Here is a 12,978-nt window from a genome sequence, read left to right as displayed (position 1 = left end):
AAGATCATATGAATCCCACAAATTATCAATCAGTAGCCCTAACAAGTTGCCTTGGGGGAAAACTGGAGAAAATGGTGAATAATCAACTAACCTGGTTCTTGGGAACATATAATGTACTAAACTTAAATCAATATGGCTTTCATAAAAATAGATCATCGCTGGAATGAATGATAAAAGTAGAGGCAAATATTCGAAATGCCTTTCTATGGCAGAAGCATCTAATTATGATCAGTCTTGATATAGAAAAGGTCTTCGACACTATCTAGTGATATAGCATTTTGAATGACCTCCATAACTATGGTTTGCAGTGATACCTACCAATCAATAGAAAATTTTCTGAAGCACAGAATCTTCCAAGTGATATAACAAAACAATCAGTCACAAATATGCAGCCACTTCCCGATTAACGTAAGAGTTGCGTTCCGCAGAACTTGACGTAAATCGGAATTTCCTCCATGCTTGTGCAGTACTCACAACTTTACTCACTGAATTGATTGATTCAAAAAAGAAATGTTCGACGAACATATAAATAGAATTATTTATTGTATTTATTCAATTTTTTATCACATGTGCAGAAAAAATTACAAAAGCGTGCAATTTAAAAAATTTCAAAATTATAAAATTACAAAAAAAGAGAGGAGACAGGCATAACATCAGTAAGTTTTACCTCTCAAGCATCATTGCCAGAATCGACGTCTTCAGCTGATAAGTACGTCGCTGCGGAGGTCAAGGACTGTGGAGATTTAGAAGGGGTCGGCCACTCAACCTTACGAAAGAACATGTTAATGGATGACTGGATGGTGGCTCTTTTCTTTTCATTGTAGATTTCTTTGTAGCTAGCAAGCAAGCATATCATTCACCCCTCTGTTAACTTTTAATCTTTTGCTGTCAGGATCCATCTTCTCAAACCTCGTCATTGCTAATGCAATTTCACGAAATGCCATTGCCATCTCTGGTGATGAAGCGTCTTGGCTCCTTATTTGGTTCATCTTGAGCTTCGTCAGCATTTTCTTCTTTCGCTATCGCTGCCTGCAAGTCAGTAAGTTCTCGTTAGATAATTCCTTCTCTTCTTCCTCTATTAACTCCTCCACGTCTTTGGCATCAACCTTCAACTGAAGTAGCTCTGCAACCTTTACAATCTTATCTGCAATCTCTTCTTATAATTCATCTTTTTCAAACCCTTTGAAGCCTTTTACGTGCCGTGGGCATATTTTCTTCCATATGCCATTTAAACAACTTTTAGTAATTTCTGCTCAGGCCTTATTAATGTTTAAGATAGCATGGTAAATATTGTAAGATTTCAAAAAGTCTCAACATAAAATTTTTCTCACCGTCTACTGCAGACAATACCTGAGCAAATGTACGTAAATGTATGCTTTTAAATTTGAAATAACACCCTGAGGTTGGATGAGTGAAGTCATGTTTGGCAGTAGAAATATGACTCTCACGTTCAAATTGAAATCATCTAGATGCGTAGGATGTCCAGGAGCATTATCTAATAGAAGCAAAATTTTGAAAGGAATTGTCTTTACAATATTTTTCAACCTCGGGAATGAAGCAGCATTTAAACCAATCCTCAAAGAGAGAGATATTGTTATCCATGCCCTCTGGTTTGATTGGAAATGCATGGGTAGGGTGGCTTTATTGATGCCCTTAAATGCACGAGGATTTCAGAATGATACACAAGCAGTGGTTTTAATCTGTAATCTCCCACTGCATTAGCCCCAAGCAAGAACGTGGCCCTATCGTTTGAAGCCTTGAAACTTGCCATTGTCTTTCCTCTTTGGCAATGCATGTTCGATCTGGAATTTTTTTCCAATACAGAACATTCTCGTCAATTTTAAAAATTTTTTGCATTGAATAGCTGCCTTCATCAATAATTTTTTCTAACACATCACAAAATTTCTCTGCAGCTGCAGAATCGGCACTGGCGACTTCACTGCATACTTTAATGTTTTGGAAACCAGCGCGATGCTTGAACCTATTAAACTACCCATTGCTTGCCACAAACTTGGCTTGGGGTTCGCTGCACTTGTCCTTAATATCTTCTTAAATACTTCTTGCTTTTGAATGGCCATTGGACTCAGGGGCACTTGCTTCTGAATCTGATTTTTCATCCATATTATTACTAGCTGTTCCATCTTTGAACACTGTTGTGTGATCATGGTTGATCTTAAGTGCGTTGATCCTTTGACATGTTCTTTTATACGTGCACTGTTCTTTAAAATAGTATTCACTGTTGAAGTAGTGAGACCTAATTCTGTGCAACTGATGACAAACTTTGTCCTGCTTCTTACTTCTTCATCATTTTCATCTTCATTTCTAAATCAGTGTTGTTTTGTTTCCTGGCACTGCCAATGCTTGCACTTTCCATTGGTGTATTTCCCTTCATCATTGTAATATGTAAATAGGAATGAAGAGAAGTTTTTGAAAGTTTGGTTTTTATATGATTGAAGATTTCAGTTGAGAGGAACACATTTCACCATAATACCATAACATAAAAACCCTCAGAATTCCAGTTATCGGTAGTATCACTAATGCAGTAAGATCGAGTTTACTACCCATTTATAATAGATTGCACTAACAGAAAAGCCCAATAAACTGGAAAGTGCAAATTGTTTTTATTGTTTTTTGGTCATGACCTTCAGAAACGTGCTTTAGAAAAATATCATGAAGGCATTCAAAATTGATTCTTATAATGGGAATATGTGATAACAGTGAAAGTGTAGTGCAATTTCCATTATGAATATGACCTTTTAGAGAGATAAATAGCTTAGTAATATAGCAATACCCCGCAAAGCATTGATAACTGGTACCAAAACTGTTCTGTGTTATGTGAAACCGTGCTGATTGAGGTAAAATTCCCTTGTATAAGGGAATTATACCTCAATCAGCACCTCAATTTATTCCCTTGTATAAGGCAATGGTCAGGCCACACCTTGAGTACTGTATACAGGTCTATAGGCCTCATTTCAAGAAGGATGTAGAGCGCTGGAACGAGTACAGAGAAGGGCAACAAGATTAGTGAATGGAACAAAAGGTTGTTCTTATGAAGAAAGGCTTAAGTTTTGCAAATTACAGTGTCTGGAGACTAGGCACCGGTGAGGTGATATAATAGAGGTGTATAAAGCTTTGAATGGTTTGAGCATGCTCAATGCTGACGGGATTCTGCCTCTTGCTCAGAATAATCACCTGAGAGGGCATAAATTCAAATTGAGGAAAGACAGATGTAGGATAGATGTCCGGAAATTTGCCTTTAGCCAGCGGGTAGTTGGTTGGTGGAACAGACTTCCATCCCTTGTTGTGGAAGTTGATAGCCTAAAAAAATTTAAGGCTCAGCTGGACAGGTATTTTGAACAAACGGAGAGGTGAAGTGGAAGTTTTCTTTTCTTTTCTGGTTGTATAAGCTTGCTTTCTTGCATCATATGCCTCTACTAATGCTAATAATAATAATATGGGTTTTAATTGAATGTGTACCAGAGAAGCAGTCTATAAACAAATTATAATAAATCTATAAACAATTTGTGCTTGATAGCCAATTAAAAAAAGGATTTGAAATAAAAAAATATTGCAAAAATTTTATTAACGAAAAGGTAACATAATCAGAGATGAGAAAAAAGCTTTATTGTTTATTTAGGTATTTCAATGATGAAGTCTGCTGAACTAGTGTCTTCTTTTTCTCAGCATACAAGTCTTTGCAGCATCAAATCCCACTTGTAAAATTTTCCATATTTTGATGCTATGCTTAACATTCGGATCTCTATTCATAATCGCCTCACAGGCCATGTCAACCCCCCCCTCAAAAAAAACTTTCTCCAATTATTCTGTTAGATTCTTTTGATGCCATTTAAGTGTTATCCACTTCAGAATTGTTTTTCTCTTCTTCATATGCAGTTTGCTCAGCAACTAACAGTCAACTAACAGGTGAATTAAGCTTTTGCTATAAAATTAATTATGCAGTTTGCTCTTCAATTTCAAGGAGAGTTGCACGATCTAAGTCATTTGCATGTAAGTCAGTGCAGTCACGTACATTGGCAGTGCCCAAAGTTTTGAATCACAAGTTTTTTCGATCTTCACAATGTTTTCAGCAATTGTCTGAACTTGCGATTCAAAACCAGCGAAATCATTTTCCAAATGGAGTAAAACATGGTGCCAAACAGAACGCATGTTGTTGGCAGTGATTTCTAACCACTCTACTTATTCATTGAAGAGAACCACTCTACTTATTCATTGCCAACGAGTAGGTGTGCATGAATGGATTTTAGGGTGGCATGCCAACCGGATTTCTAAATCTTCTAAAATAGAAAGATAGTTGATCTATCAGTTTAGACCGAGTGTCTGATAACACAGAATGCTTGTTCCCCTCTAAGCCCCTCTAAGGATTCATATATCTGTTATTAAATATCTAGCAGTTTAGACTCATGCTGATCGCTAAATCATAGAGATTCAGACTTAATAACTAGTGAAGGAACTGTTCATCAATTTTTAATGAATTATGTGTAGTATATAATGAACTAAGTATTTTGGAAAAAAGAAGACAAAAAGATGTGATGTCATTGATAAAATATATAATTAACCCTGAGTTTGTTCTATTAAATCCATTTTCAGTGACTCTTCAAAATCAGCTCTAAAAGTGAAATTGTAATATATCTGAAAGATATGAAAATATTTGTGACTTCTATATTTATAATGAAAATAATCAGAAAAAAAAGAAAAGACTGAATTTTGCATTTCTTGAACCAAAGATCAAGATTAATGTGTTGGATCTTTGCAAATTCAGTTTCACTAGAAATTGAAATGTGAAATTTCAACATACTTAAAAATCTGAACTTTTTGATGACTATAAATAAGACGCTCATCAAAGAACTAAATATACACAAAAAGTACAAGAAAATTGATAAAATATTTTATTGCTATTCAGTGCATTAAACACAACAAAAACTAACATCAACTTAGAGTAATTTTTTTTAATGCTGCTAATTTTGTTATCAGAAGGAGAGCACTGTTAGGCAGCAGTCCACTGATACATTATGAGTTTTAAAAAGTTACTTTTTGAAACATTAATTGTATTTTAATGAATTAAGTGAATTAGTGTGATGTCAGAATTCCTTATTTTTCCATGCAAATTTTCACATATGTAGTAAGCAAAACTGAAAATGAAAGGACGGGGGAAAAACCTGGGAATCCCAATCACTAATCCAGGGGTTGCATCTACCACTTCATCAAGAGGTTTTTTACTGTGTTTTAAAGAATAAATATTAAAATAATTAAATAAATAATAAAACATTTTTGGACACTTTTTATTTCCATATATTTTTAAATTATAGGTTTATACTGTGATTCAAGCAATGGCTGATGGAGCTGTAAAAATGGGACTTCCCCGTTCTCTAGCTGTTAAATTTGCTGCCCAGACTGTGATGGTAAGAGGAAAAGACAATTAATAGCACATGTTTTAATGTTGTAATATAGTTTATTTTAATTTAACTGAAAAGGAAAATAAATGGCTAAAATTTCTGCAAAATAAAAGTTTGAACAAAGAAAAGATTTGTAATTTTTTTTCTTTTTTTTTTTGACCTAAGCTAAAAACCTGTATTTAATTTGTACCAAGTCCAGAAGGATCTGAATTCATTTATAAACTGTTAAAGTATTTTCATGATATAAGTGGAAAAGAAATGTATTGAAAGTATATTGAAAGTAATCAATGGACACTGCTCATCGTGGACTGATGTTATTAGTGGAGTCCCTCAGGGCTCAGTGTTGGGTCCATTATTGTTTTCTGTATTTATAAATGATATTGATGATGGTATATCGGGCTTAATGTCCAAGTTTGCAGACGATACAAAGGTTGGCAGGGTTGTCAAGGACACTACTGACACTATGCTGCTGCAACAGGATCTGGAAAGGTTGAGCAGATGGGCTGAGAGGTGGTAAATGAAGTTTAACATTGACAAATGTAAAGTACTACACATGGGAAACAGCAACCCCAGAGCAACGTATCAACTCTGTGGTACTACACTGACAGTGGTAGAGAATGAAAGGGACTTGGGGGTGGTTGTGCAGGCAGATATGAAGTTCTCTGAGCAGTGCAGACGGGCTGCAAGAGTAGCTCATGGAGTATTGTCAATGATATACAGGAATTTTTCCAGCAGGGATAAGGAGGTGATTATTCCATTGTATAAGGCGATGGTCAGGCCACACCTAGAGTACTGTATACAGGTCTGGAGGCCTCATTTCAAGAAGGATGTAGAGCTGCTGGAACGAGTACAGAGAAGGGCAACAAGATTAGTGAATGGAACAAAGGGGTGCTCTTACGAAGAAAGGCTTAAGGTTTGCAAATTACAGTGTCTGGAGACTAGGCACCAGCGAGGTGATCTGATAGAGGTGTATAAAGCCTTGAATGGTTTAAGCATGCTCAATGCTGATGGGATTCTTCCTCTAGCTCAGAAAAATCACCTGAGAGGGCATAAATTCAAATTGAGGAAAGACAGATGTAGGATAGACGTGCGGAAATTTGCCTTTAGCCAGCGGGTGGTTGGTTGGTGGAACAGACTTCCATCCCTTGTGGTGGAGGTTGATAGCCTAAATAAGTTTAAGGCTCAGCTGGACAGGTATTTTGAACGAATAGAGGGGTGAAGTGGAAGTGGGTTTTTTTTTTTTTTTTTTTGGGGCTGATGCTGCATAAGCTTGCTTTCTTGCATCAAATGCCTCTACTAATGCTAATGCTATAAGTACCACTGCCACCATTGCAATAAAACAGTTAGAGGAGTTTAAAACTACATTGTATAATTGTTTTATTGCAACTGATGTACCAATACAATGGATCGTAGAAACTCAGTTTTGTAATATGCATATTTGTGTCTGTCTGTTACTCCAGGACCATAACCAGCTCTACTTTAAATATTAACACTAACTGCTTTGAGACATGACAATTGATCTCACTCTCTGCATTTGGACATGCCTTGAGACCTGCCTGCTAGTTCACTGTTTATTTGTATGAGCTCTGTGAGATGGCAGATGCTTCCTGTTGCGCATTATATCATACAGACTTCAAATAAGCATTTTAGAGAACCTGAATGTGATTTTATCCTGCAGTTATCCAAATAAATAATTAGGTTGACTTATTTAACGCTCCTTTTCACGTTTCTACATTATATTCTAGAGCAGCAGTTTTCAGACAGATCTATCAGCAGCCCCCTCTGGGCAAATGTTCAGTTACAGTGACCTCCTACCCCCCCCCCCCCTTTTATGTAAAAAAAGAATTTCTGAGAAAATGGGAATTTATGATAATAAGCTAAAATTTTACCACCAAAATTACTTTAACATTTTTAATGCAAATATACACATTTCGAAATGTTTATCATTACTGAGACATCTCTACTTATTTATTACATTGGAATTATTTTTAAAATTGTTCAAGTTTAAAGAATTTAATTTATCTTTCAAGCAACTTATTAGAACACAACTTAATTCATTATCAACATCTATCAATTTGCTTCTCGTTTTACATTTAATTGACACTAAACTAGAAAATCGAAGTTCATAAAGATAAGTAGTAGGAAAAAAACGACAAGACCTGTTCTACTGAGCTGAAAATATCTTTATATTTTCCCAGAATCTAGCAACATTTTGGCATCTCCATCATGGCATAAATCTAATAGTTCTTGAGTATTGTCCTCTTTTACAGTATTTATTTGGCATAAAAAAGGTCTTGAATGAGGGGAAAGAGTTGTTGGGATAATTGGAAAATATCGCTATAGTTGTATTTTTATTGTTTGAAAATGTTTATAAATAGAAACTTTAACCTCACTTAGATTTACCTCAGTGTCTTTTATAAACTGTGCCAGTGCGGGAAAAACAGCAAATTGTGACCTCAACTTTTACAATTCAAAGGTCAAGCTTGTCTTGTAATGCTTGGTTTTTTCTGTTACCTCGATGTTTTATTCAATATATTAAGTTTGCCAAAAAGGTTAAATAATATGCCAATTTAGAGAGCCATATTAAATTCTCAAAGTATGGCAACAACAACTTCTGTTGTCTCAGAAATGTGTAACATGTTCAGATTGGAACATTCATTCAAGAACCCTTCCTTTTGATAACCAATGTACTTCCATATGAAAAAAGAAGCATTTTAAGTGCAGCATCTATATCCTGGCACAAAAGACAAAAGAAAGATGTTTTTAAAGGACTTCCTTTGATGTAATTAGTATACTTGTCACAACTATTTCTAAAACTGATTTCAAATCATCAGGTAATGGCCTGGGTGCCCAGCGATTGTGACTGAGTGATTTCTCAGAGCTTTCACTGTGATTTCCTACAAGTGAATTATAGTTCCTTTCCATTCCTGTCATTAAGAGATCTATCTATTTAATGATAGCTCTTATTACATAAGTACTGGTACAGAGCAAGAAAGGAGGGTCACGCTTATTTATTTTTCATAGTTTTATTGCTAACACCTACTAATCTTCGCTTGGTTACACGAGGCATTGCTCTTGGTAGAAAAGTTAATCTCCCAAGGGCTGAAAGGAGCAAATACAGACTCTACCAATTAGGGCTTACAATACCAGTCAAAACCTTAATACCAGTATTTCAATATTTTTAATTTATGAAATCAGGATACTGGTATTCCAAAAACAAACATTTTTCTCAATAAATTTTGATGGCAGTTATAAAGTAATAAAGTAAGGAAAACATAAGTACTGTAATTACTTAAATTCATGTTTTTAATAAACTTTTATTACAATAATAAATATTCTGAAAAAAAATTATTACAAATTAGTCTGAAAACAATATAATACACATTGATACTGCAAAATTTAATTCTGTTTAAGCATCCACACTACCTGTCCAAATTAAGTGAGCTCTTAGGAAACATAAGCATTATCGTTTAAACTGGATCCAATTTTGGTACATATTTGATTAGCGGCAGAAAATGCCTTTTTGGATTCTATGCTGGATGATGCTATTGTAGTATAGTGTGTTTAAGGTCTAATGGCACCAGGGGTTTCCCCCATCTCCACGTAGTTTACATTGTCGTGTGATACAGTACACTGTAAAGGCCAGAGATTTAAAAGTGTATGGATATTGTGGTGCACAGTGTCATGTACCATTGTTCTTCTGGCCATTTAGCTGCTGGGACCCTGGTGGGTCCCAACGTTGCCCACACTAAGTCCTGTGGAGGCAGGCCATGCCACCTAATTTACTGAGATTTCAGTGGCTACGACCTTAAAAAAAAAAAAAAAAAAAAATTGGGGTATTACGCTAGAATTGGAAAAGCCTGGTGAATGTGGTTTAATTTTGTCAAATTTAAATTTGGACGTGTGGGACGTGTGCTAGTTTACAGACAGAGTAGGGGAGAGAGACTTAAGGCTGGGGGGGAAAAGTCAGAAGTATGGAGACGAAAGAGAAGACAACTCCAATGATATCCATTGGGGCATGTAGGGGGGTGGCGGGGAAGGCAGGAGACAATAGATCGTTCCTCCCCCCCACCAGGATAGGGAAAGAAAGCGGGTGAGGCTAGGTGCCCTACCCAGATCGCCAACTGGCGAGGTGGCAGCTTAGCCGCATTCAAAGTCTTGGGTTTCACAATGTGTCCAGCCAGGGCTGCTCAGGCTGAGTTTCAGTGCAGGATTCATAGTGATGAGGTTGTTCTGGTCATGCTAAGTGGTTGCCAAGTTTCTTGGTTGTGGTAGGGTTCTGCGCCTTGTGAACAAGTCTTGGGCAAACTTTGTGAATGGTTTGTAGTTCTGTTCACCATCAAGTAGGCAGTGTTCCTGGTTCCTGGGATTGTACTGGAGCCGAGTGAGAAGGGCTCGGAGATCTTCGTACAAATGGCAGTCGCACATCAAGTGGTCCCAGGTTTCTTGGGAGCCACATGCACATAGGAGGTTGTTTTTGATGCCTAGTATGGTGAGTTGGCTGCGGATGGCGCCATGTCCAATTAGAAGATAGGTAGTTTGTAGTCCTGGTGAAAACCAGGTTGGGGACTGGGGAAATACTCTGTCGATGCCGGTATAAATTTGAGTTATTTCTTCTTTGGTGGAGGTTGTCCACCTTTCCTGACAAATTTGTTGTAGGTAGGTCAGAAGTCTTCTTTTCTCGCTGGGTCTGTTGCTTAGTGGATCTGTTGTATGGTGATATAGGTAGCAGGTTTGTCCCTACTGAGTTGGTAGAGCATTCCAACTCGTGTGACCTCCAGGTCAAGGGGTAGCACCCCTACCAGTATCTGCAGTGTGTGCGTGCTAACCATGTTACATGCCCTGGTCATGTTAAGAATTGGCCTGTGAATGGACTCCAATCTCTTATTGACTATGGTGGAGGCCTTTGAAACCACGTCCCAGAGGTGTAAGTGATTGCGGGAATGAATACGGCTTTATAAAAGAGAGTCAGCATGCGTTTTTTCAACCCCCAGTCTCGACGGGTCACCCTGGCCACCATTGCTGTGTAGGTCCTGATCTTTCTTTGTATATAGTTCAGGTGTGGGAGGAAGGATAGGTTCTTATCTATTATTATTCCTAGGTGCTTTAGTTCAGCGACAAGTTTGACTAATGCTATGGATCTTGATCTGTGGTGGTCTTGTTGGCACCAGGGAGCCTTTTAGCAAGATGGATTGAGATTTTGTGGGTGATGGAGTCGTACCCAGTCCATAAGGGTGGTGAGGGCACGATTTGCATAGGTTTCAAGTTGAGCCCTTGAGTCAGTGGCCAATATTAGTGACAGATCATCTGTCACTAATATTGGCATAGGCCTGAGTGTGGACCTCCCCAAGGTCCATAACCAGGAACTCATACAGGACATAGGTCCAGAGCAGCGGGCCAAGAACCGAGCCCTGGGGACAACCTCTGTAGATTTTCCTCTTCACTTGGCAATAAGGTGCCTGGACTACTATGCTTCTGTTTGTTAGGTAGTTTTTTATGCAGTTATAGAGGTTGTTAGGGAGTTGCGTGTGTCGCAGTTGGCCGAGGACGCTCGGCCACCAAAAGGTGTCGAATGCTGATTGAGATAACTAGGAGGTATTTCTTGTCACAGTTGTTGTTGGCTGCGTTGATGAGATTTTCCAATGCATCGACAGATGATCTTCCTGGCTTGAAGCCATATTGATTTGGAGCAGGCATCTGTGCAGCATTGTAGTGGTTGTCTATTTTTTGACAGAGGAAATGTTCAAATACCTTACTCAGCACCGAGAGTAGGACGATGAGCCTATGCAAGTCAGGAAGTTCTTGAGGTTTAGAAGGATTTTTCCGAATTAGGCCAATATCTGCCGTCCGCCAGTCTGATGGGAACCACCCCCGTTGTAGGCAGTGGTTATAGAGATTTAGGAGGAGGTATGGAGTGTATTCTGCTACTTTTTTCATGATTTCCGGTTCTGTCAGGTCAAGTCTGGGGGTTTTTCTATTTCTTATCTTGTTGACTGTGAGATTGAGGTCAGTTATGGTGAGAGGGTCCTCTGTCCGGGAAGAGTGGTAGTTTTCATTGTCCAGGCAAATCTGTTGATGGTCAGGAGAATTTTGTTTGTCTAGTTGTTTGAATAAGGTGTTGAGGATGTTACTGAGTCACTCCAGGTGGTGGTCATTAGCCCTTGTGGGGTTCTCGTTGACTGTGTTACCTCACCTCTGGGGAACTTGTTTGTTGTCACTTTATAAACAACTCCCCAGGGGTCAGTGTTTCTTATTGTTGAGACCAGGTGTTCCCAGGACTGTTTTTTGCATTGCCTGATCATTGCTGTGTAATTATTTCTGGTCTCACAGTATTGTTGCCGCAGGTATTCAACTTCTGCAGGTGGCCAGGTCCTCCTTGTCCTCTGGAAGGCATGTCGTTTCCGATTTATCTCTTGTCTCAGTGCCAGAAGTTCTCTGGACCACCAGGGGACAGCTCCTGGAAGGGGATTTCTTTTCCTGATGGCTTCATTAGCTGCACTCACGATTGCATCCGTTACTGCCAGTCAGGGTCTTGGGGGTTCTTAGTCAGTAATTGTTGCTCTTTTTTTTCGGTTAGCATCTCCTTAAATAGGTTTCAATTTGCCTTGTCCATGATGTAGTGTTAGAGTCTCTGTCTTGTGACCAGGGTATGGGTTATTGTTCTGTTCATGTTGAAAGTAATGACATGATGGTCAGAAGTGGTCCACTCCTCCTGCACAGTCCAATCGGTGATGTAGCTGAAAAGGGTCTGGTTGATAAAGTTACATCTATGGTGGCTTCCCAGAGGGTGCTGGAAAAGGTTGGCAGATTGTTAGGATGATTATGGACGACCAAGTTTCTGTTTATTATGAAGTCTTCTAGACGCTGGCCGTTTCTTGCCCCCTGATGCTATTGTACTGAGATAGTCGTAGATAATCTCAATCCATATTTTCTAGGCTTTGAACTTTTTTAGAAGGAATATTTAAAAGTATTTCATTAATTGCCGACTCAAGTTTATCTTTTAAAATCTCATTAGAGTCGGGCAATTTCTTATTTTGGAAAGAATTTGCGGAACACTGATGATCTGTTTGTGTTGGTCTTCTAAGGTTGAATTCCTCATTTTCTGAAGGAGAAAGCCGTTTTATTAAGTGAAGTATAATTTTCAATATAGTATCTTTACTGAGTCTGGAAGAGAGCAAAGAGTGGGGATAAGGAATAAAGAAGAGAGCAGTTAAGGAATTCTTTACATATATAAAAGTGCAAAGAAGAGAAGGACAAATCAGATTGGACTCGCATGTAATTGCGTGGGATAGTATTAGATACCCCACTGATGTTGCAGATGAACTCATCAGTAACTTTGCATCGATATTTACAGAAGAAAAACACTATGTCAATGAGAACATATGGGAGTGAAGTGGAAAAATATGCAATTAATGAATTTCACATGATTATTTAATGAAAAATTCATCAACCCCAGGGCTTTACTCACCTATAGGCGAGTAAGGCTCCTGGGGTTGATGGCATATACCCTATAATTTTAAGGAAGGCGGCAAGTGAGTGCATTGAACCATTGAGGCTAATTATG

General features: G+C 38.1%; 1 protein-coding gene across 1 annotated transcript in view; it reads left to right on the top strand.

Moving 5' to 3' along the window:
- LOC150084444 (pyrroline-5-carboxylate reductase 3-like) overlaps positions 1–12,978 on the top strand; it is a 185,841-nt gene that overhangs the window by 137,185 nt on the left and 35,678 nt on the right. Inside the window, exon 5 of the mRNA XM_090375231.1 lies at positions 5,328–5,420. Coding sequence (XP_090231357.1) covers positions 5,328–5,420 — 93 coding nt within the window. The remainder of the gene's footprint in view (positions 1–5,327; positions 5,421–12,978) is intronic.

Source organism: Mastigoproctus giganteus, chromosome 6 (genome assembly GCF_048544385.1).
Source record: "Mastigoproctus giganteus isolate SK-2022 chromosome 6, ASM4854438v1, whole genome shotgun sequence".
In the NCBI taxonomy this organism is placed as follows: Eukaryota; Metazoa; Arthropoda; class Arachnida; order Uropygi; family Thelyphonidae; genus Mastigoproctus; species Mastigoproctus giganteus.
The sequence above is the reverse complement of the archived record's forward strand: the minus strand, read 5'-3'. Positions and strand labels throughout refer to the sequence as shown.